General features: G+C 31.5%; 1 protein-coding gene across 1 annotated transcript; it reads left to right on the plus strand.

Annotated features, from left to right (window-relative positions):
• The first annotated feature begins 216 nt into the window (after positions 1-216).
• On the plus strand, positions 217-22118 carry LOC143080009 (uncharacterized). The gene is made up of 11 exons (XM_076255652.1): positions 217-496; positions 1428-1703; positions 4794-5081; positions 7791-8111; positions 9654-9749; positions 10996-11029; positions 13239-13315; positions 13947-15279; positions 16518-16621; positions 18874-18928; positions 20492-22118. The coding sequence occupies exons 1-8, from the start codon at positions 259-261 to the stop codon at positions 14039-14041; spliced, it is 1425 nt and encodes a 474-aa protein (XP_076111767.1). The 5' UTR covers positions 217-258; the 3' UTR covers positions 14042-15279; positions 16518-16621; positions 18874-18928; positions 20492-22118.
• Positions 22119-25009: the final 2891 nt, after the last annotated feature.

A 25009-nucleotide genomic window follows, 5' to 3' on the forward strand; every position in this document is an offset into this window, starting at 1 on the left:
TGACTATGTTTATTTAAACAAGCACATGAAACGCAATGAATATTAAAGAAACATTTATGTTGCTCCTTGGTGAAAAAAATGTCTCATTTGACAATCATGCAACATCATTATAATGATTTTTTACTTTGAAACCATAGTGCATTATTTTAATTCTTTAATTTGTTATACATCTAATCCAATTCTATCTACATTTATTTATTAACAGGACCAATCTCTCTGAAGAAAATTCATAGTAAACAAGTAAACAGCACACTTTGCATGCTTACTGCAACATTCGAGAGTTTCCCAGAAATAAAAATAAAGTCTTTGTTGAAAAGCAACACAGAGATTGAATTTCGGCAAAGCATATTATATAGTAACACTCCTGACAGGAAAGACAAACCAACCACTAAACAGCAAGTAAACATTCATCTTGTGGATTGCCTGCCAAGTACTATTTATGGAATGGTTGTTTCAAATGGTTTATTTACAGCAGAATTTTACTTTGAAATGCAAGGTATTTTTTAGAGGAAAACACTAATATGTATAATATAAAAAAGAAGATGTGGTATGATTGCCAATGAGACAACTATCCACAAAAGACCAAAATGACACAGACATTAGCAACTATAGGTCACCGTACGGCCTTCAACAATGAGAAAAGCCCATACCGCATAGTCAGCTATAAAAGGCCCCGATAAGACAATGTAAAACATTTCAAACGAGAAAACTAACGGCCTTATTTATGTAAAAAAAAATGAAGTATAGATAAATTTAAAAGGAGAAATACTGTTCATGTATATCTTCCTCTTGTATTCCAAATTTTGACAGTATGGATAAAATTCAGCAATGCTACGAACGGAATCAAAAAAATGATGGATATGCCGTTTTCTTTTCCTGAGCACTTTCTTTATTATTTGACACATGGCCATTGGCATGGACGCTAATGTTGATCATTATTTTGTACGATGGATCGAGGTTCAATTTTGAATTGAAAAATAAAAATGAATTGTCCGTTTTTGAATTGAAAAATATTACTTTTGCAGATGTTACAGTTTTGTGTCTTTCTCATTCATTTAAAATCGAAAATACCTTAAATATTTTTTTTAAATCCATGAATGTGACCTACCGAATTAGACTATTTACCGGATTTGTAATCACATAAGCAACTCGACGGGTGGCACATATGGAGCATGATCTGCTTACACTTCCAGAGTACCTGAGATCACCCCTAGTTTTTGGTGTGGTTCGTGTTGTTTATTCTTTAGTTTTCTATGTTGCGTCATGTGTACTATTGTTTGTCTGTTTGTCTTTTTCATTTTTAGCCATGGCGTTGTCAGTTTATTTTCGATTTATGAGTTTGACTGTCCCTCTGGTATCTTTTGTCCCTCTTTTAGCATTTAAATTCTAATTTTTGTTTTTTGATTTTATTGAAACATTTTTTGTAGGGTTCATTTTCAACATGTCACCAATGTTGAAAATGGATGATCAGTTTATAGATGGTAAACTGGCATCTTTGACATGTTACGATATCACCGAATCAGAACGGATTAATCTGGACTTATCATGTGATAATATAACAAGTATGAAACCGGATGTTGTAAACGATGCTGCTTTTATTAAAACCGAATTTATTGCCGACATAAAGGATGATGGCACTAAATGCAGATGTGTTGCTAATCAATCTGAAAAAGAGTCAATAGTACAGATTCACATAGCCCCTTGTAAGTTGTTACTAATTATTAAGTATAACAGGTAATTATCCAAGCATTGAGAAGAAAACGTTAACAAAAAATCATCCAATAGTAGACATAGGACTTAGATTTTTGCTTTCTTATAGGTCTTTCAACATAGACTATTTTAGATTAACTTAAGGTAGCACAATACAAAGATTTTATTACTCCAACTCCCAAGTTTTAAAATGCTGTAACTTTCTAAATAATGCTTGAAAATTTATAAAAGTGGAAGTTTTTGGATAGCTAACAGATTACTCTTTCAAATAAATGCAATGTTAGTATTATGCAACAATTATGTAACCAATTAATGTTAACTGTGTCTAAAATATTTTTCACCAAATTTCCACTTTCAAATGAAATTAGCTTCTGCATATATATCCCTAGAGGGTTGGTTTTATTATATCTTGTTCCTATGGCCATTATCTACAAAAGGGTGTCTCAGATTTCAGATAGAATGTAGAGAAAAAAATTTACACCTAATTAAACATTATCTTCTTTTATGTGGTTAGGATGTTTACACTAATTAGAGATTTATGAGAGAATGGAATACCATAGAGACAATCTGAGACACCCTTTTGAAGCCCGTGATGTGTTGATTAAGATTTCGTTAAAATTTTCTGTATAGTTAAAGAGATGATAGAGCTAAATTCATTCAAGTGAACTTACCAAGATTTTGCCACTAATTACATAATAATTGATTACATAATGATTGCATAATAGAAATATTGCAACCATTTTAAAGATTAATCTTTTATCTATCTATATATATATCTTTTATTATTTTCTATGCATTCATAAGAAAGTTACAGCATTTCAAAGGTTAGTGATTAGAAGTAAAAAAAATCTTTGTATCGTGCTACCTTAACGGAAACAAAAAACAACAGAACATCTTCTTTAAATTGACGCTTTTTAGTTTTAAATAGTTATAAGAAGATGTGGTATGGGAGCCAATAAGACAACTCTCTCATCCAAGTCAAAATTTGTAAAAGTAAACCATTAAAGGTCAAAGTACGATCTTCAACATGGAGCCTTATGATATAAGTAACCTATTACAATAAATTTCGTAAAACCATGACAATACAGGGAAATTGTTATTCAGTCATTGCATTAGAAAATGCACATAAAACAATAATTACCAACAATATTGAATGTCTGGTACTAGTATATGGTGTGTTCTTACTCTAGATGAAGTCTAAACAAAAATATGTATCCAAATTGGTTTCAATAATTGCAGGCGGCAACTCTTTATTCTATATAGAGAAACAGGACTCCTCCAATATTTTTAGTGATTAAGATGATAACACAATGTTGACTGCTGTATCCATACTACTGACATTTTAACTCTATTGTGTCTATTTGTTATTTTCACACATCTTTGTCATATATGGACTGTTATGCGCTGTCATACAAGTGAGATGTTTTTCTAGCTATAAAACCAGCTTTAACCGACCATTTTTTACATAAAAAATGCCTGTACCGAATCAGGACAGTTGTTATCCATTACTTGGTATTCATTCGTTTGATTTGTTTGAACTTTTGATTCTGCCATTTGATAAGTGATTTAAATTTGTTTTTTCGATAATGTTATATTACTCAATTTATTTCACTTGACTGGGCGGAGTTTAAACGGTTCGCTCATTATAGACCAGTCCATCTATATATAGGTGTTTCGGGATAAACTCATGAATGTGTCCAGTTATGGTCATTGATCCGGTAAAAATAATGTAAACACCATACGTGTATTCGCAAAGTAAATAGTGAGACACAGCTGTTCATTTAATTGTTAAAAGGAGTTTTAAAACATGTTCTAATTGTCACATTTCGGAAATTATGGATATTAAAGTATTACTATGACGACGGCAGTTGCAAAATATGCATATTTCGTAATTCTATAACGTTTTGATATACTTTTTTTATTTTTTTTTTAATTAATGTCACATTTAAGCGATTGATAAAGTCTAAAAATGATTGGTGACTGACTGTGGACTGTATAAAATACATGAATCTTCTGTCTTATGGCACATTTATCGAAATCATCAACAGGTTTATATGGACCTCTTATTGTCTGCCTTTCTGGTGAAAAAAGTCTCTCTTTTTCGTTTTTCTTTCATCGAATTCTCCGTACAGTATCACGACTAACCAGGGTAGATTCTACTGTTCTTTCTGTAAAGACTTTTACTGGATTGGCCGTCGGTTGCTGATTTTCTGACTAAAAAAACGTTGATACGTTGTTGACTATTTCTTTTGAATGTTAGGAAAGTATTTTGCTTGCGTTCGGCCATGATTCGTAATACAGAATGATTTACAAGAACTAGAAGAAGTGCGTAAATAGTAAATCTAAGAAGCGGCAAAATATTCACGCGTAAAACGATAATTTCTTTTTTTTAAAAGCTAATATTATGATTATATTTAAGGAAGGAGAAAATAGGGTGTAAATATCTGATTTTAACAGAATAATACAATAGCCGACACTGTAAAATACTTAGCTATAGCACTTAATATAAATATTCTTTTATTTTGAAACTATTACATTCCTCCCATATCATACACTCATTCTTTTGTAAATTCGTTTGATGACACTGATATGTGATTAGAAATCAATAATAATTATACGGCAACCATCCTTGTCACACACATATTCAAATAGACTGTCCGTATTCAAATTAAAACGTCAGCTCCGCCCGATCAATTGAAATTACCTTGGCAATAACAAAAGAAAAAATTTCGCCCAGATGTTTAAAATTATTCACGGCTGCTAATGTGTTAATCTCATACGAATATTGATAACTTAACAAGATAAAAAACAATGTTTTTGATAGAACACAAAATGTGTTCAAAAGCAAATAAAAAGATAATATTGGTGGGTTTTTTTTATTACATAATTTGGTTGGTGACTGGGTTTTCATCAATTGAATATTAGTCTGATCAGCTTCCTGTTTGGTTTTTTTAATTACTTTTATGAGCTCAATGCTGAATTGCTCCATTTACCATTGATATTTGTACATAAAAATTATATTCTGAAGTGGGCTCTGGATTGTTCATCTACCAATTTTGTTTTGTCATTCTTTGTAATTTCAGACAAAAGACATAATGTATCACATAGTAAGAACGTGTGTGAAAGTAATTCAGAGATAAAACTCACCTGTGAAGACGATAACTTACCAGACGTGTTTCACTTTGGAAAGTGGATTCACCATTATAATGATGTAGAAATATCTCAATTAGATGGAGTTTCATCAGGGAAACAGACTTCTATTCATATACCATTCTGTACATATGAAGATATAGGAAACTACTCATGCATCGTTACTGATTCAAGGAAGAACACAACCGTTTTTAATTCAACCGTCTTTCTTAGTGTGCCAGGTTATCGAAGATTTCTTATATACAAATTGGTAGATAGGGAGGGGAAGGGGGGTCTCAAGGAAATAATAAATGAAGTTTATATCGACATGATAATGTTAAGAATTTGTCGAAAAATATATTGGTCATGGCGCTTTTTTTATCAAAAGGTTGTGCAATACTGTCAGAATTTGTAACGATTATACAAGGAAAAACAGTTTTGGGTTAATAAAAAAGAATAAGACTGTTAAGAATAGAATATAAAATATTGACCTTATAATATGTTTTAAGAAAATAAAAATAAAACAAATGGAGGGAAGTCACATAATTCGTTTTGTAGTTACAAAATAAAATAGGTCGTATAGTTTTCTCCCCGTATTTGGCCTATTTAAAAAAAGCTATCTACTAGTAATACACACCTATTGACTGGGTGTGAGGGTAATAGCAAGTTTGATATCCCTGAGATACCAACTTTTACTCGAGGCGAAGCCGAGGGCAATAGTTGGTATGCGAAGGGACAACAAACTTGTTATTACCCGCACAACCAGTCATTAGGTGTTTTAATATACTGCACAAATCAACTTTATAAAAAAATTACATATATCACCTGAAAGAAAAAGAAATGTCAAATAAACATGCACATGATGAACTATATTTTTTTATTAGTTTTGGTTGTGTTTATAAATATTTCATTTACTGTAATCAAGAGTCAAGACTAATAAAAACTCCCATGTATAAAATAAATTCTACTAGACTTGATGAAGTACTGTACACAGACTCATACAATACAATCTATTATATTTAGATCTTTTAAAAATTCGCGAAGATTTTCTTATTATTTTTTTTTATTATTATTGCTTCTGGTAAGTGAGTTTAAACTAGAACAGACACAAACAGATTTAAAATAATTATGATATCATATTGACGTTGCCAAGCGCAAACAGTCAAGTGAAAAAGTTTGAAACGTCATTACTGTCCAATGAAAAATAAGTATGAAAAGGTACGGGAAATATGTTGATGAAACTATTAACCGGGGTAATATTCTTTGAAACTCTTTACTGGCATATAGTCTGTGGAATGAAATAGCACAATTATTTCATTACTTTTTGTATAGACAAAACATACTGAGGTATTATAACAAAGACTATTCTTTTCTGATAAGACATAGTCAATGGTAAAACATGTGACTTTCTCAATTTAGCTGAAAAATCGTTCAGATGATTTGCATTCTTCTTTATAGTATTGTAAAAATATATGTCAGTGATCCTAAAATATAAGTTCTCTCCAAGTTGGTATTTTTTAAACTAATCACTAATAGGAAGTTGTCATTGCAGTTACAAATCTATTAATGCCCCCTGTTGTAAACAAATAAGGTAAAGACTATCAAATCTTTTACATTTACAGTTGTAATATTTGCTGCACGTTTAAAGTTTGTTATCTAAAATTGTAGTAAACTTATTATTTGCAACTTCATTAGGATGTTGTTTTTTTTAAAACCCAACCAATCTGTGAATTGATTGAAAATATATATATATTTATCATTGATATTATCATTATATGATTTAAATCATTTGTCACTTAAAATTTGTTAAAAGATCTACACGTTATCGGCAAATAAGTGGCGAAAAAAATATACATATTAAAAACTATGTGGATTGATTGATTATAGTAGACTGTTCAAGACTCGGATATATGTGGAAAAACATACGGTTAATTCAAAAAGAACTACGAATATGTTATGTATGCGAATACTGCGACTGGTTCAGTATCGCAATAATAATAACTGGCGTTTTGATATCCCTGTAACCCTGTATGTAGATTTTCCTGAAATCCCAATTATTATGTATGCATTTTTGTCCTTTCTTTTCGCAATAATAAGAACTGGCGTTTTGATATCCAGTTTGTAACCCTGTATGAAGATTTTCTTGAAATCAAAATTATTATTTATGCATTTTTGTCCTTTCTTTAAAACTCGTTATAATAAATGCAGAATAAATTATGATTTCCGAATTTACAGTAGTAATTCAGCAAATGCTGTGGATTCATTATTATTCGTAAAATACAAATATTCGTGGATTTTGAAACAGTAGTTTATCGATGTTCAAATCTTGTAAATCGATTACCAAGAGGAAAAGCAAGGTAACAAACAAAAAAATGAGGGAATCATATGAACTTCAAAAAGAGCAAGACTGTGTAGGTCAACAGAGGAAGCACCTCCTGCTATACATGTCATTCGGACTCATACTCAGTAAAAAATCACGATCGGGAATATGAAAAATTCGGTAAAATTGCACATCAGACGATTATATCGGTATATAAAATTCTTAGTCCACGAAAGCCACTTATTCAAATGTTAAACTCATTACACATTTTATTTAGGGTAATAGTCAATGTTTTGTAAATCCGTGAAAAGAGATTTTCAAGAATTTTTTTTTTTGTCATTACACAAATAAATATGTACTGGCGAAAACAAGCGATTCCATAGTATACATAATTATGCACATATAATATTTGAACATTAAAATTATATATTACCAAGAAAGTATATTTAAACAAATGAGTGATTTTTTACTAAAGAGAAATAACTTTTTAAGACCAGTACATTCCAGAATGGACCTTTTCGTCTTTTTTTCTTTTTCTTTTTCTTATTTCTGTTTTTGTGTCAGATGTCAATAATTGAGCAAATTTTGCATCCTGACAACTTTAATGCATTAACCAACTTATTTGTTTCAGGGCCACCCGTTATTGTAAACAGCTCTATTATAAAAGATCATTCAGAGGCAGAATGTGTACTAAGTGTCCAATTCTATTCTTTTGATGAAAAAACAAGACTTATTTGGTATAAAAATGGAAGATTGTTGCATTCATCAGAACGTCAGAGACAAAATGTCGGTCCAGCTACTAATTATGTAAATATGCATGACATTGCAGTTCCTGTGAGAGCAAAGGTTGCAACGCTTCATCTGAAACCAGGATGTGATGTGGATACGTCTGTATATCGCCTTACTGTGAAAACTGCCCATTTCTCAACATCTCATACTTTTGAAGAGAATGGTGAGTATATGAGTGATGATTTGTTTTTCGACCCTCCGTTTTTACTTTTTTGTCATGTATCTATATTCAACGTATAATTTGCTAGTGCTCTATTTCGTTCTCTGTGGTTCTTTGGTTTTCTTTTGTAATTTTTTTTTTTTTGTAATATTACACACAAGAACAATTTGTCATTGTATGTATTACAAGAAAAGATAAGTATTGCCTATGTTCACACAGACACTAAAACCAACAGTCCACACATCCCCTTAGAGAAATCTAGATTCGCCAACACAAACCTCTTCAAATACCGGAATGAACTCAAGTGATATGAAACAAAAAGTAGAAGAAGAGGGCAAATCATTGTCATTCATTGCACAGATAATGAACAACGTTCCATATATTAAACAAGGTGTGCATGAGGAATTGCATACGATTCATTTTTACTTCATTTTAAAAGAAGGGTAGGTCAATTATCAATTACATCAAACACGTTAGTATAAAGTGATTTTGAATAGTGCAAATTTAGTATAATTTATGAGAAATGGAAACGGGAATAGTGTATGATGTAATTGTGTATGGTACACTGGTACATGCATGTGAAGTGGTGTAATATTGTATAGTGTAAGTAAAGGGTAAGTTTGCGCCATTCAAAGACTACAGCTTCCTATGTCGTAAACCTCTGTATACATAATCGTCACTGGGAATGTTAGAAAAGCAAACAACAGAATACTAAAACAACCTAGAGATAATCGTTAATATTCCATATCAACGTGTCGATTCCATGCTACATGGAAATTAAAATTTCTCAGTTCAAAACCTAAACGCGACAGTGTTCTTGTAAAAAAATCTCACCCGAACAGAACTATCAACTTTTTAATGCAAATCAATGTATTACATACTAGGCTTATTTACATCTGTGCATTATGAAATTAAGAATGGAAATGGGTAATATGTCAAAGAGACAACAACCTTGCTAAAGAGCAGATAACAACAGAATGCCACCAATGGGTCTTCAAGGCAGGGAGAAAATGTAACACCCGAAGGTGGGCCTCAGCTGGACAACACATAAAATGTGTACTAATTCAGTGAAATGGACGTCACACTAAACTACATAACATATAAATAATCTAAAACGAAATAAAATTTTAAAAAACATACAAGACTAATAAAGGCCAGAGGTTATAGCATAGTTAAATAGTTAATATAGTAACTTACTTTAAAGTAGTTTTTGGTACATTGATTGTTAAATAGTAGTTTATGCAATATTTCTGTCGTAAACATTTACTCCTCATTATTTCTTTTACATTACTAGTAACTTAAATCATTTTTGGGGGTAATTCTTATTCGGTCTACACTTTCAGAGATACTTTAATGTGTTCAATATATCAAGTATAAACTTTCTAGTTAGTTTTGAAGAGTTTGAATATGAATATACTAATAAATGTATTCTTGAGAACATCTTTCGATTTCTTCAAAAGTTTTTTTTATTTTTCCTTTTGATATGCGATGAATTCAAATTTGGTTATCCTTCGATAACTTCAACATATCTTATCTCTTTATTAGATAACACAGTCCGCAAAGTGTTAATAATCTCACTGATAATAGCATCAGGAATTTTCATAGCAGGATTGATCATAACAATATGCAGAGCAACTAAGGGTATGTAAACTGATTTATGAAATATACAAGGCTTATAATTTAGTACGCTAAAAAATAAAATCACAAAAATACTGAACTCCGAGGAACATTCAAAACGGAAAGTCCCTAATCAAATGACAAATGCAAATGATAAAAACACATCAAACGAATGAACAACAACTGCCATATTACTGACTGTGTACAGGCATTCGTATGCATACAAGATCACAATTCATGTTGTATGCTGAAAGTTTCAAAATAATTTCCAGATGGTCATATGCTATTGGTATTTTACATTGTTGAAACCTTTTACTTACATAGTGAAATTGCCATCTTAAATCTTAACCAAATTCATGTTAAGTTTACAGTAGCAAATGATTGACATTTTCATATATTGCAAGTTTGATGAGGAAAATCGTTTTAGTGGTCATACTCATCTTAGAGTTAGGAATTTTTAATAAAAAACCTTATAATATCTAAGTTTTGAGAGTATGGATAATGTTTCAGTGATAATATTTTTTAGGTATGAGACCAGAAGTAATATGTTATATCTGCTTTTTCTTCAATTCTTATATAAATCCTTTTTCTTTATGAATATAGCTACGAATGACTTTCATTAGATGTCTGATTTTTTTTAATTCGTCAGAAACTGTTAAATGCGACATTTCAACAAAACTCATGTGCACCCTGGGATATAATATCGATAAAGAAATATTATCTACCAACAGTCTTATCGATTGATAACATCAAACTAGATGTTGAGAATATGCATAGTTGTTATAGAATAGAAAAGAGAAATATCTTGATTATAGTTAAAGTCTCATTTCTAAATACTATACAGTACAACATTACATGTTATGGAAATAAAAAGAGAACTTTTACATAATATGAGAAACTGAAACATTGTATCAATATATCAAATATTATGAGAACAAATTTTTAAAAGAATTTGAAAAATCATTCAAATGAATTTTGTTCTATAAACATTAACATAACAATCGCAAATGGAATTCTAAGAATATCAAGAAAGGGTCATTTCTGCATGATTATACTGAAAAACGTTCATTGAATAAAAGTAAATCGTTTTATGAATAGAAAATTCGTTACCAATATTTCTCTTTGAAGAGATATAATTGCTATTTTTATTTTATTCTGTTATTACCTGCTCTGTGGACATTAATCAAATTGCAGTGCATAGCAAAATATTTATTTGTGACTTTTCTGCATTGTACACAAGTGTTTAAAAAATATTGTATTTCATATATAGGTAAAAAAGACAAATTCTGGCAAATAAGAAAGAGGTAACTATATGTTATAGATAATTTATAAAACAAATATTTATTTGGAAGCAATATGAGTAAAGAAGATATATGTATATGTCAGCAGCACCATCCCAATGACATAACAAAGTATCAAGTGATGATCGTACTGTGTCAAAACAATATTATGAAATTTAACAGAAACTATCAAACATTTGGCATTATAACCAAATTTTCTAAATGAAGGTATAGCTTCAATTGAATTTTAAATATTTGGCCGCGATCGTCCCTGGAGAGACGTTAATTCTCAGAATACACATCACATGCAATAAAACTGATACCGTTAATGATATCAAGACAACCACTGAAGAATATTCGGACTTGAAACAAGCACATGAACATGATCTATATCCGCTCCCTTTCAGTCTCGTTTAGTATAACTAAAGTCAGTATAGAAAAATTAAATAACCCTATAATGTCGTTATAATAGAAAACTGATAAAAATTATAAATAATATATATCAAACCATGCTCACAGTTTTTGAACGCGAGATCTGAAAATTAATAAACCAATTGAAAGAGGAAGAAGACAATAATGGGATAATCAAACACACAAGTCAAAAGAAAAACCATGACAAATCGCAAAATAGGATAAAACTATTGCCATCTACAAACAAAACCAGAAAACTAAGTATTTCGCAACTCGAATCACACAAAAACGGGATAAAAATATGGGTCTGGGTTTTTTTCACATAGTTTAAAGTATAAAGGAATTTGTTGCGACTGTCATAATCGTGGGAGGTTTAGCTACCTATTTAACTTGGTTAAATCTTCCATTTTCTAGATAGGAAAATGCCTGTACCAAGTCAGGAATATGACAGTTGTTATCCATTCTTTTGATGTGTTTGAGCTTTTGATTTTGATATTTGATTATTGACGTTCCGTTTTAAATTTTTCTCAGAGTTTGGTATTTTTGTGATTTTACTTTTTACCAATGTTCAAATCTCGTAAATCAATTTAAAAATAAATAAGCAGTTCATGCAGCGAAAGTGTCATCTGCTGTGTCGCTTACCTTGTCAATTTTGTAGTAACAACTCTGAAGTATCAGTAAGTCAAACAGATTAGCATTGTTCATCGTATATAAATTATACCATTATACAAAGAATAAATCTGAAGTATAATATAAAGGGAATAACTCTGGAGAATAGTTGATAGTCATTTTTATGAGATCTAATGCATTTGTCAAATTGTCATGAAAACTAAAATGGTAAAAAAAAAGATAATACAACAAACTGAACATCATTTACCAAAAAGTTATCAAAGGCACCAGGATTATAATTTAATACGCCAGACGCTACATAAGACTCATCAGTGACGCTTAGATCAAAATAGTTGTGACATGTGTGTTTTGTTGTAAAAAATCTAGATGTAGAAAATACAGAAGGAAAATCCACCTAAAGAAATAATCAAAAGAATATAATAAATTGGCCGAATGTTCAAGAAAAGGATACAACAATGCCATCCCTAAAGAGAGTAAAGATTAAGCAACACGACGGGTGCTGCATGTGGAGCAGGATCTGCTTACCCTTCCGGAGCACCTGAGATCACCCCTAGTTGTTTGGTGGGGTTCGTGTTGTTTATTCTTTAGTTTTTTATGTTGTGTCGTGTGTGCTGTTTTTTTATTGTCTTTTTCATTTTTAGCCATGGCGTTGTCAGTTTGTTTTAGATTTATGAGTTTGACTGTCTCTTTGGTATCTTTCGTCCTTCTTTTAATTATCAATATGTAACAGTAACACTTTGTTTTGGTGGTGTCTTAAAAGATGTTTTTGTGATTTTTCTTGATCAAGAATGCTCAAACTTACAACAAAAAATACCGAAAAGGGCCAAACGTAAAACAAAATAGAGCCATGTCGTAAAGGTATTAAAAGATATAAAATGGTAATCAGCTGTCATGGGACGAACATAAAACACGATATCCGACTGCAAAATGAGTGACGCAACAACGAGATAGAAAATTCAATCCAGAAGTAAACTTTTGAACAAAATTAAAGGTTGAATTACTCGCATACACAATAAAAAAACGGATGTTAGTTCTAATGCTTCAGAAAGTAATTAAATTTCAGTATTGTCCAGTTAAAGTACGGCTTCTACATTGAAATCATCATCCCACTTGTTGTATGAATTTGAATCTGTAAGATATCGATGTCATTGAAAATATGTTTATGTTAATATGTTTTGATATATTATTTTAGTCTGTATAGTACCGTATCCAGACGACGAATTGATACCCAGTTTTATGAAGAAGTTGGAATGGTCATTGCGAATATAAGTATGAACTATCTTATTTACATGTTGAATAGAATATATGTTCTATTCACAGTTCAAAAATACATAGAGGTAAAAGATATGAAAAAATGACTTAACAAATTGAAATGCAAAGCGGGCAGTAAACCTTAATGTTATTTCGTATTCTGCGACACTTGACCCGAGATTTTTAAATGCTTGAACTATTGACGTCATACAACAATCACTTTTGCATTGCAATAGACACTTTCTAATGCGACATCCAAATTGTACGGGTACGGATGTGATATCCTGTAATGGTGGACATACAGCGATGAGGTGTATCTAATTAGTTATCAAAGGTACCAGGATTATAATTTAATACGCCAGACGCGCGTTTCGTCTACATAAGACTCATCAGTGATGCTCAGATCTAAATAGTTGTAAAGCCAAACAAGTAAAAAGATGATAAAATAGTCCTGCTATAAATGTAGGTCTTTTAAAATTGAAAAGATGTCTTAAGAAAACGTCAATTTGAATGTTTTGTTCGAGTTAATTATTTCTTTTGGAATGTATATAATTATATAATATGTTTTCTGCTTTGGTCGGGTTGTTGTCTTTTTGACACATTTTCCATTTCCTTTTTTTCCAATCTCAATTTTATGATGTTGTTTCAGGGCAGGCAGATGAAGGAAACACAGGACATAATAGATATAATAGAGATACATTGACAGACAGTAAATATGAGCAGATTCCCTTTGACAGAAATTGATGATCTTGTACAAAAGTGACTTATATCGTTGTTGTATATAATTGTAAAAACAAAGGAAGCTAGTTATCAAAATTAAACTTATAATCATTGTATCATTTACATTCATTCTAGATTCAACTAGAGACTTTTTTTACATTGCGTCGCTATTTATTTTTATGAATTAAATCCTGTGTTTAATATATGCTATGAATATACATTTATTTTTTATTGTTCAGTTTTCATGAACGCAAAAATTTAAAGACACAATATCTGAAACCTAAGACTTTTTTAATGTATTAATTCAAATATGGTATATTATATTCATTACAAATGTAAGATGGTAAAAAAAAAAAAAGAAAAAAGGAAACTTTTAGTAAATGGCAAAATCAAAAGCTGAAACTCATCTAACAAATCCTGACAATTTCCTTATGTAGAAAATGGTAGTTTAAACAAGTTGTATGAAATTATATAATACATGCATCTAATGATCTATGAAGTTTAAATTATTCTTATTCAGTAATAATAATACCTTTTTTCAAAAGCAATGCAATACAGCTTATAAAATATAAGCATCATTCGATTGTGCATTGTCTCTCAGTACAAATATAAGTGAACACATTACTAAAAACGTGTTTGTCCCTTCAAGCCAACTATCATACTGAACAGCGTCAATATCGATAGGATCGATTATGAAGTTTTTACAAACAATATTTGCTAATTTGTATTAGATTTTTTATTTGTTTACGGAAGCGTCTTATGTTGTATGATTGTTTTGTTCGTTTCCAGTATGTAAAACTAAAGATGTGTGTGCATTTGTGTTAACCTTTTTGTTTAACTAATAGAATATGTTAGTATACAGAATTTCATATGTTTTGAAATGTTATTACATTCTACATATTTTTTAATAAATCTTTTAAAAGACAAGATTCTAATTCCTGGTAAGAAATCGATTGTGTAATGTAACACTTCTATTTATTATTGATTTCTTTGAATAATTCATTATTTGAAAAGAAAATTTTAGAACATTTCTAAAAAGTTTTAAAGGAGAATGATGGGGACTAACAAAGTTGGAGAAACGTCTCATTCTTTGGAAGATCCAAGCAAAACAGAAGATCCCAAGAAGAAGAGCATACGACAAAGAGATGTCCTTGCTGCGATGCTGGTCGGATATATAGTGGGAATATTGTTAATGATGATTATTCATTTTGTAATTCAGAATAAATGTACAGAAAATTGCACAACAAGCTCTGTTGGTAGAAGTAAGTTCTATAGAATTTTTAATGCGTTTATTCTTCAAAGGTAAAGGAGTAGGTTCAGTAAGACCCTTTTTTGGCCCCACAATTAAGCAGTTTTGCAAAATTGTGAAAATGTAATCTTTTGGAAAGTAGAATGCTTTTGCTACACAAATATGTGCTGTTTTTGACAATACAATGCACATACATCGTGTACTAGCATCATAAAGTCATGCTAAATTACTGAAATCTTCACAATTATAGCATTTTAGTTAAATGTTAGACGGTTTTCGTCTTAAATGAAAGTGGCCGCATTCGTGTTCATTCATAATATTGAAATGCAAGTTGTATTTGATGATAATGCATAACATATATAAAGGTTGAGAATGGACACAGATGCGGCCACTTTCATTTTTGACGAAAACCATCTGAAAAGTGACGTTTTTTTGGCATATTTGATAGATTTTTCATATTTAAGTTTCAATCGGAGCGTTTTTAATGACTGAATCAGTTAAAATCTTCAGCATAAACTAATCGAATCAATTAAAATAGACACTCAAGAGTTTAAAAAGTGTCCTAAATATCTCGTTAGATGAAACTGTAATTTAGGGCCAAAATCGGCCCTTACCGGACCTACTCCTTTCTCCCACAAAAATAATCAAAAGATACTAAAAGATATACATTTAGAATAAATCTTAATGTGTATCGTATATAAAAAGTAAGACGTATTAGTACTGTTGTGATTTTCAAATATAATTGAATGTACGCTGTAATAATACTTTATTTTTGCTTTTCAAGTTAAACTTAAAAACATGACAGGCGTGCACAGAACAAGTTTTTCTGTGTGAAACCTCTGCAGCTCCGCTTTATGTTAACTACTAAAGACTAAATGCCTTATGGTTATTTGAGATTAATATCCTTACGATTTTGCTCCAGAATATAGCAACTCGAAAGGCAGACAATGATTGTCGATAAATTTGATTATCGGTAATTTGCACATTTTTCCTTTGATGTGTACTCGCTTATAATGTCAGTATCAGTGGACTGGTCGTGATATAAAAATCATGTGGTTAGTACGCAAATGACATGCGTGAATGCAACGCGTAAGGATCTACTTTCCTCTTTCATTCACAAAATTGCGCGTGATTTTTTAACGAATAACAATATTCCGATATAAAAGCTTGGGTATCTCCTACTTTCATATTCTAATGTATGTCCTTTTGAATCGATAAAACAACAGTTTGTTGACTAAGCTTCTATTTCAGATGAACTGCAGGACACATGTTTTGAAGGATGGATTATATTAGCTGGAGAGAAGACTTGTTTCTTCCATAGCTTTTTCAATGTAAATTGGACAGTTGTGGAGCCAGTAAGTTCGTTATTTGTAATCGTAGTCATGCAAATATCACCTGAAAACTCTCAGATAATCTGACATACTTTTTCTATGTGGCAAAATCTAGGTTTCGATTCACAACTTATATAGAAGATGTGGTATTGGTGCCAATGAGACAACTCTCCATTCAAGTCACAATTTATAAAAAGTTAACAATTACAGGTCAAAGTACGGTCTCTGACACGGAGACTTGGCTCACACCGAAAGTCTAATTTCTGGTCCACATTGATGGTCATATCCAAAATTGTTTGTCTTATATGTTTAATATATTATCCATTTCCACCTTGCATGTTTGAAGCCGTAACATCTATTGTTTTCTGTGTCCGCTCGTCCGTGCTTTTGAAATTAAGAAGTTGTCTGGACTTTTTTTTATTTTGCCTTGAACATTAGTGTATAATGATGGATAACTTACAGATCAATTTAAGCTCTATTTAACCTACTTTTCACCAAAAAAAACAGCCCTTGGAAAATTTCCCTGGGATATCTAAATATATATGAATTAGTTTTCTGTTCAAAAACATTAACAGAACAATTATAAGCTGACACAGTGTGGTTGATCTTTTAAACAAATTGATGTGTAGATGTTTACATTAAAGCTTAGGCAGATCGGATGTTCGTTTGTCAAGGTTTGGATTTTCTGTCAGATTTTTGGAATCCTCTGGTTTTATCAAATAGAATCCCTTAAAAAATTGCCCATTGACACCCATTTTTCTTTTTATAAATCTTTTACATGTATAATTATAAGCCATCTAAAATTCTTATAAAATCTTTGTTATTTATTAATTGTTTTTGAGAACTTAAACTTGTCAATGATAAAGCTATTAAAAAGCAAGGGGGACATTTCCCGTCAAAATTTCAATGGCTAATATCTTGAAAACAAGCACATTGACCTATTTATTTTGTTCTATTGTGATTCCTTTATTAATCTCCTATCAATATATACTAGTATTATGAAAAGCTTTTAATTTGAAAGTGGGTAGTGAACTGTCGTATCAAGGATTAAATGATCATAGGACAAAACTCTTATTAAAATGCACCTATTAGATAGTCTTAGTTATCGACGACCATTACTTCTGACGCCGTTTCAATCTTCAACAACCTAGTATACACTATTTCAGAATACCATACATGCAATATATTGATCGACTCTTTGGTCGAGTTGTTGTCTCTTGTACACATTTTCAATTTCCATCATCAGTATGGTTATACGCCATATTCTGTATGTGCCTGTTTCAAGTCAAGAATCTGTAGCTCAGTGGTTGTCATTGGTTCATGTCAGTGATATATGTTATTCGAAATTTGACTTTTCGAAAAATTAGTAAAATAATTGAGTTATCATTCAAACATTCCATAAATCTTGGACTACATCTGATTGTTTAATTTATTTATTTTTGCGAAGTTGATACGTAGTATGTGCTTTTCAACAATGATGATTAACTCAAATATATTTGTCAATATCAAAAAAAAAATTGAAGTATTGCTGACATCAAAGGGTTGTGTTTTTATTTCATCAATTATTAAAAGTAATATTGATTTGAAATTTATAATGAAGTATTTGAAATTTGAAAACTAAATGTTTATGTGTGTTGCTAAGTTCTGCGAAAACTTGATAATACATTTCCTTCTTTGACATGTTGAATTAATAATGTAAACGCCTACAAAGATCTACTAACAATTTTCAAATTCCAAATAGACTTTCTTTTTTACATTTTCTCAGACATTCAAATTCTTTACCCTTTAAAATTTTGCACCCACATTTAATCGACACTGTTTGGGGGTTTTAATTGGCATTTCGTTTGAAATCAAACAGAATATAGAGTTTTTCAATTTCTAGAATCGTTCGACTAGAAACGTGTATCTTACTCTAGAATTCAGTGTTGATTCAGTATAAGCAGAGTTGGTTGGGTTAGACTTTCAACAAATGATCGGTATTTATACATTTCGTCGGTGAATCTTTAAGTGTTAGCTCTCTAAACAACTATAATACGAGATTTCTACACTCTAAAGTGTATTTCTCAGAACTACACGGTATCTCCACGCTCCCATTGGATTACAATAGCTTATCCGGCTAGCAAGTTTAGAGAAAAAATATTGTATAGTATAGTATCTGTGCTACTGTTGGGTGAGATTACACAGGTTTTTTACTTTCGGTGCCAACGATTCTTTGTTATATCTGAACATTTTCTTTGTCTTCTCATATAACTATCAATTTTACTTTATCATTTAAGGAGGCCGGTACCAGCGAAGTTGATGAGTATTTTCAGAAGATCGAACAAATTCAAAGTAAATATTATTGATACTGGACGGGAAATGAGACCCATTGTCAAAATATCTTTTGAAAACAAAATGTGTAATTTTAGATGCGAACGAATCTCAATTTAGTAAATGTCGCATTAAAACGCTCGGTAAATATTTCTGACATGATTATAAGTTTTCAATATATGAATTATATCTAATCGTTATTTTTTTTATGTATATTATTATTTGTGAAAATTAATAATACTTGGTGACTGAAACAGTGATTAAAACCTATTCATTCGAGGTGTGTTTTACGGATTTATAGCCCTTCCTTTTTATCAATTCAATTCAATTCAAATCGTTATTGCCATACAACTACATATTTATAATATGTGACACATTTATCGAAGTAGAAAAACAAACACATGACTTCGATCACAAAAATAACACTGGAACCCCCTTATTCCAAGTTGAACTACCTAGAACTCCCTTTTAGAAAATCTATATTATAGTTGCATAAATCGCTCCAATGTGAATTATACAAATTAATTAACATACATATCTGTGTCCACACTTACATCTTATATCTGACAACGCTCTGTTCTACATACGGGCGCCGAATGGGGCTTTTGTGGTTTTGTGCAAAATTCTGTTCTGTCATAACAAAATCATTTTTGTCTTACAAAACACAGGCACTTGTCTCAGAAAAAAATTCCTATATACCTTAATATAACAATGATAGTCGTGTCATATACCATCGTGTAGATAAATCAATTTAGATTTACGGCATATTAAGTTTAAGTAGGTTTGACAACCGAGAAATCGAAAAATAACTGGAATTCAGGACTGGGTGTCATTTTTCCAAAAAATTAGTTAAGTACCTTGTGTTATATTAAGGTATATAGGAAATTTTTTCTGAGACAAGTGCCTGTGTGTTATATTAAGGTATATAGGAAATTTTTTTCTGAGACAAGTGCCTGTGTTACAAAACTATATATGTGATATAGACGTGTTTTATGAGAACTTCAATTTTGTGATGACAAAATTCATTTTTGTCATGAGAAAAGTCAATTTTGTCAAGACAAAAGTCAATTTTGTCAAAAAGGTATGCGAATATAAACTTATTTGCATACAAAATTGACTTTTGTTACCTGATATGGAAATTAAAAAACACAAAAGTCAATTTGTGAGACAAGATTCAATTTTGTGAGACAAGATTCAATTTTGTGAGACAAGATTCAATTTTGTCAATTTTGCCTCACAAAAGTCGATGTTGTATGCAAATTAGTTCACAGAATCCAAACTAAACTAATTTGCATACAAAATTGTCTTTTGTCGCTCAATTTTCAAATTAGGTAACAAAAGTAAAGTCTGTGTTACAAAAACGAATTTTGAAAATGATAAAAGTAACTTTTGTCCACTGAAAGCGTACAAAATTTTAAATTTGTAGTATGCTACAAATTTTGTTAAACTGAACTCATTTTTGTTGAGCAAAACTCACTTTTGTCCGTACAAAATTGAATTTCGAGTACAAAACCAAAAGAGTCCCATTCGACGCCCAGCAGAGGATATTTGTATTTTAATCAGACTGTATTTGTCTGGTTTTAGATATCAATGATGATATTCTTATTGGTACTGTATTTAACAACGACAGAGGATTTTACCAATGGATAGGTGGATCTGGTTCCAACAATGTCCTACCTGCAGCTGACAATACTGTTGCCTCACCAAACGCTACTAACAACTGCGTGAGTGACCTTCAAGAAGCGCCTACTGAATGGGGATTGAATCTTTTGGCAGCAAAATCAAATGACACGTGCTTCATTTCGTGAAGTTTTATAATGGAAAACTTTAAAATTCTGTATATAGCATTAACTTCTTATATTTTTTTATTGCCTTTCTTTGGTGCATCATTAAAACTTATGTGTTTATCATTTTTATTATAAGACGTAGTGATTTTTTAGACATTGTTCTATGAATGGATTGTTTCTATCAGTAATGGAACTGGGATTTTAAAAACATCCTATCTAGATCTACATTTGTATCTTTATTTTCAAATTGGTAAAAAACAAAAATTATTGAAAAAGATTTATTAATCCCCCACTACCACGAAAAATACGTTTCGAAACGTCCCAACCTCTAAAAGTGATTCGTGCCTTAAATCGTTTTTTTTTTCTTCAATACTCTAAATATCTTGGACCATCAATCATTTTTTTCTTTAATTTCTGAACGTTCTCAAATCATTTCGGAGTAAAATAGTTATATATTTATGATGTTTTATTTTTTTAAATCACACTCCGTTTGCCAATACAATTATATCTTTATTCTCATAAAGCCAAGCATTACATCGGTACAGAGACAACAAATACAACAATAATTATTTACAATATGTACAAAACAAACGAGAGAGGTTACAAAAGTTACAAGCCTGGAGAACAAACACAAGTATTTATATTTTTTTTATAAAAGAACAAAGCATCTTCAGAACTGGTTTTCTTGTACTTGACATAAGTTCAGAGAATTTTACTGTATGTTGCTGTTTTGTAAAATATGCAGTTTAATAAAAACATTTTTCGTTTTTTATGGGAAAAAAATGCATTCAAATATATGATGATATTCGTCACCTATCTGTCGATTGGAATGTTATTATCTTATCATGATAAATCAGTGTTTTATGATATTTTTTCAACATGCATTTTTTTTGTTCCTCTTTTCATATTTTAGACAAGTATCTTGATGTTAATAGTTGATTTATCAAAGATTTCACGTGATATGCGTATCCCCCAATGAACACAACTTAAAATCACTGAAACGTGTGTGTCTATCATTTCATACATAACTTATTCTAACCTTCTTAATGGGCAAAATCTACATCATAAGAAGGTTTAAAAAGTATGTTGCTACAGGCTATTACAAGCACTAACTGATTTTAAGAGCTATCGCCCTTAGTTCAGATCTATTGTCGGTCAATCAATTCTTTTGGTGCCAGATTCTCGTAAAGTCATAATCTGTAAATGAGAAACCAAGTGTTATACAGCAATATATATTGGACTTCAATCGGATACTGAACTTAATGACATTGATTCACCCGGTGTAATACCAAAATTTGTGTAATGTACATTTTCTTTCTCTTTAATCAAACAATGTTTTGCATCATGTATCTATTTTCATCCCATGTTGATTTGTATTTTTTCAAACCATTTAAATTATTGTGACAAAATATATGTTTATTTATTACTGTGTATGTTTTAATTTATCTCAAACCTTCTTCTATGTCTGCTATATATATAACACATCGGTAGTGTCGTGGTAGCGTGTTCGCCACCAGTGCAGGGGTCGATGATTCGAACCCCGACCGGATCAATCCAAAGACTTTAAAATCGGTACAGTGTCAAAGGACAACAACCAGACTAAAGAGCCGGTTAAGATAAAATTGAGAATGGAAATAGGGAGGCAACAACCCGGCTAAAGATCAGACAACAGCTGAAGGCCAACAATGAGTCTTTGAACAACGCAGCGAGTAAATTTCCGCGGTAGATGGTCCTCAGCTGCCTGGTCCCTAAATAAAATTGTTCACTAGTTCAGTGAAGATGGTCGTCAAACTAAACTCCAAAACATATAAATGAACTAAGATTAGAAAGCATACAGACTAACTAAGGCCAGAGGCTCCTTACTTGGGACAGGTGCAAATATGACAAAACATGCTGCTTTAATTAACTGACAAAATGAACTTATAATGATAGAGCGAGCAATGTATATAAAACGTCACTAACTTGTAGATATTGTGCTAGTCTGTGAAGCTCAACTGTCGTCGATTACTAAGAAGACAGGGGGTTTCAACCCAGGATAAAGGGGATTCAACCATATGTCCCCTTTTAAAAGCATTGATAGTAAAAATAAAAGGGGGTTCTTCAACACTAGAAGATTAATCAATAACTAAGGGCTATTTTCACTAATGTCTCCCAAGAGTAAAGTTTCACACCGCACTTTAAGTTCAGGATTACCAAATACTTCTGTTAGCTGTCTTTTGTAATGTTGGGTTGTTGTCTCATACACAACACAATTCCACTAATAAACTAAAGAACCGGTCTGGTCCTCTGAAAGGGGTATTAATTCTTGCTACAATAGTTACACCCATCGTGTTGTACAAAAAGCAAATAAATCTTTTTTGTAGCACTTCGTGTGTCATCAACAACAAAAATAAAAGGATACAAAAAATGACATATCGTGTGTCCACGGATATCATAAAAGATCCTAAAAGGTGAGAAAACTCGTGTTGAGAGTGATAAAACTTTGTAATATAAATGATGTCAATTTTATCATTGGTGAACCTATATCTAATCTTGCTACGAAGCACAAGCTCTGTTGTGTTCTATTTCTAAGTACTTGATCGGTGTCGTATTCAGATGGACTTTAGTTCATAATAAAAAGGTGTTTTTTTTTATATCGTGGTTTTAACATGTGTCTTAGTCCCAAGGCTGTAACTCACATTGAGGCAAGTGAGTCAATTTCCTCACTAAAATTCGACACCGATTTGTTTTTCGGTATTTGTTAATGGTAATTAATTAAATACGTAATGTAATCATATGTTTTTCTGACTAAACCATATTTTTTATAACTTGACATCGTTCTTTTTCGATTATTCTTCCCGGATATAACCCAGCATCTCATCGGAAACTGAGTGGTAGTAGAAGATTTCAAGATGAAAAACAAGCTTCACAGATAAAGAACATGTTCCCAATGCCCTTTAACAAACTGTGATGTAAGCACATCAGGATTTTTAACCAAACGCTAGACGTGGTATTTTGCTTTTATCAGAGACGTTTTATATGTCTATGCTTTTATTAAGTCTTCCAGTGACGAGTGTTTGCTGTAAATTCAACGTTCTTTTTCTGCCCCGAGACCACAGGCACTTGTCTCAGAAAACATTTCCTAAGGCGGCTATATACCGGCTATATACCTTACCTTAAGGTATATAGGGGGGATCTGAGACAAGTGCCTGTGCCTGAGACGACTGAAAACTTTGGAAATAGTATGCATGGGTGGTGAGCACAGGCACTTCAATGTCTCAGAATTTGCAATTGTTTTCCCTACTGTTTTTCCTTTAAGTGCCTGTGGTGGTGAGAGATTGTGCGGTCTTGTCATGCTCCATGTTCATCGCCATAAGAATATGTCAGCCGACAGAATATTCTGAAACGATTCGACGAAATTCCCATAGCCATAGAAAAAGTTGCAAACTCCAATTTGAAATACTCAAAGTCGATGTTTGTCCTCTTTCATCAGTTTCAAGCAGTCTGAACCTGCGTAAAGCTGAACAAACTCTATAGAAATGTCAACATATCCTTAATGCATAGTCATTGTTTATAATATAACATATTAATATACTTAGTCATTATTTAGAATACTTATTATGTATGATCAAGCATGTAATTAATATGTATACCACGAGCCTTAACCATTTATTGTTGGTGAGTTTGGGCTAATAACATATGTTATTAACAGGCTGTTTCTGTATAGGCACTGACTGGTATAGATTCAAGGTTTGATGTATAATTGGCCTTGAGACCCGTAGGGTCGAGAGCTAATACAACTGACCGAAAATCTATACCAGTGCCAATACTGAAACAGCCACTTCATCACACTTTTATTAAGTAATACAACTTTTTCAGTACAGACTTGTTCTGAATGCTGTATTACATACATCAAATGTGAATAGAGGGCCAATATTTCCAATATGGACTGGCAATGCTGTGCAGAGAAGGCCAATATTTCCAATACGGACTGCCAATGAATTCTGAATTACATGCACAATATGATGTTTAGGGAGCTACCATTTGATTTTTATGGGGGGCTAGGATGAAAAATTTTGTCCTGCATTTTTTTTTTAGTTGTAATCTCTGTCCTGCCTTTTTATTTTTCACTCTATTCGGTCCTGCCTTTTTTTTTTATTAGTTTATCCTGACTTTTTTTACCTAAATTGTCATCCTGCCTTTTTTTTGGCAAAGTGTCTCATCCTGCCTTTTTTTTTTACTCAAAACTCCTGTCCTGCCTATTTTTTTCAAATTTCATCCTAGCCCCCCCCCCCCCCCTAAAAATCAAATGGTAGCTCCCTTACAGGGCAAATTA

Source organism: Mytilus galloprovincialis, chromosome 6 (assembly GCF_965363235.1).
Source record: "Mytilus galloprovincialis chromosome 6, xbMytGall1.hap1.1, whole genome shotgun sequence".
Classification (NCBI taxonomy): Eukaryota; Metazoa; Mollusca; class Bivalvia; order Mytilida; family Mytilidae; genus Mytilus; species Mytilus galloprovincialis.

Coding starts and splice junctions, on each gene's coding strand:
- LOC143080009 (XM_076255652.1), top strand. CDS start 259: ATGCTTACTGCAACATTCGAGAGTTTCCCAGAAATAAAAATAAAGTCT. Junction 497..1,427: donor ATTTTACTTTGAAATGCAAG/GTATTTTTTAGA, acceptor CATTTTTTGTAG/GGTTCATTTTCAACATGTCA. Junction 11,030..13,238: donor TTCTGGCAAATAAGAAAGAG/GTAACTATATGT, acceptor ATATTATTTTAG/TCTGTATAGTACCGTATCCA.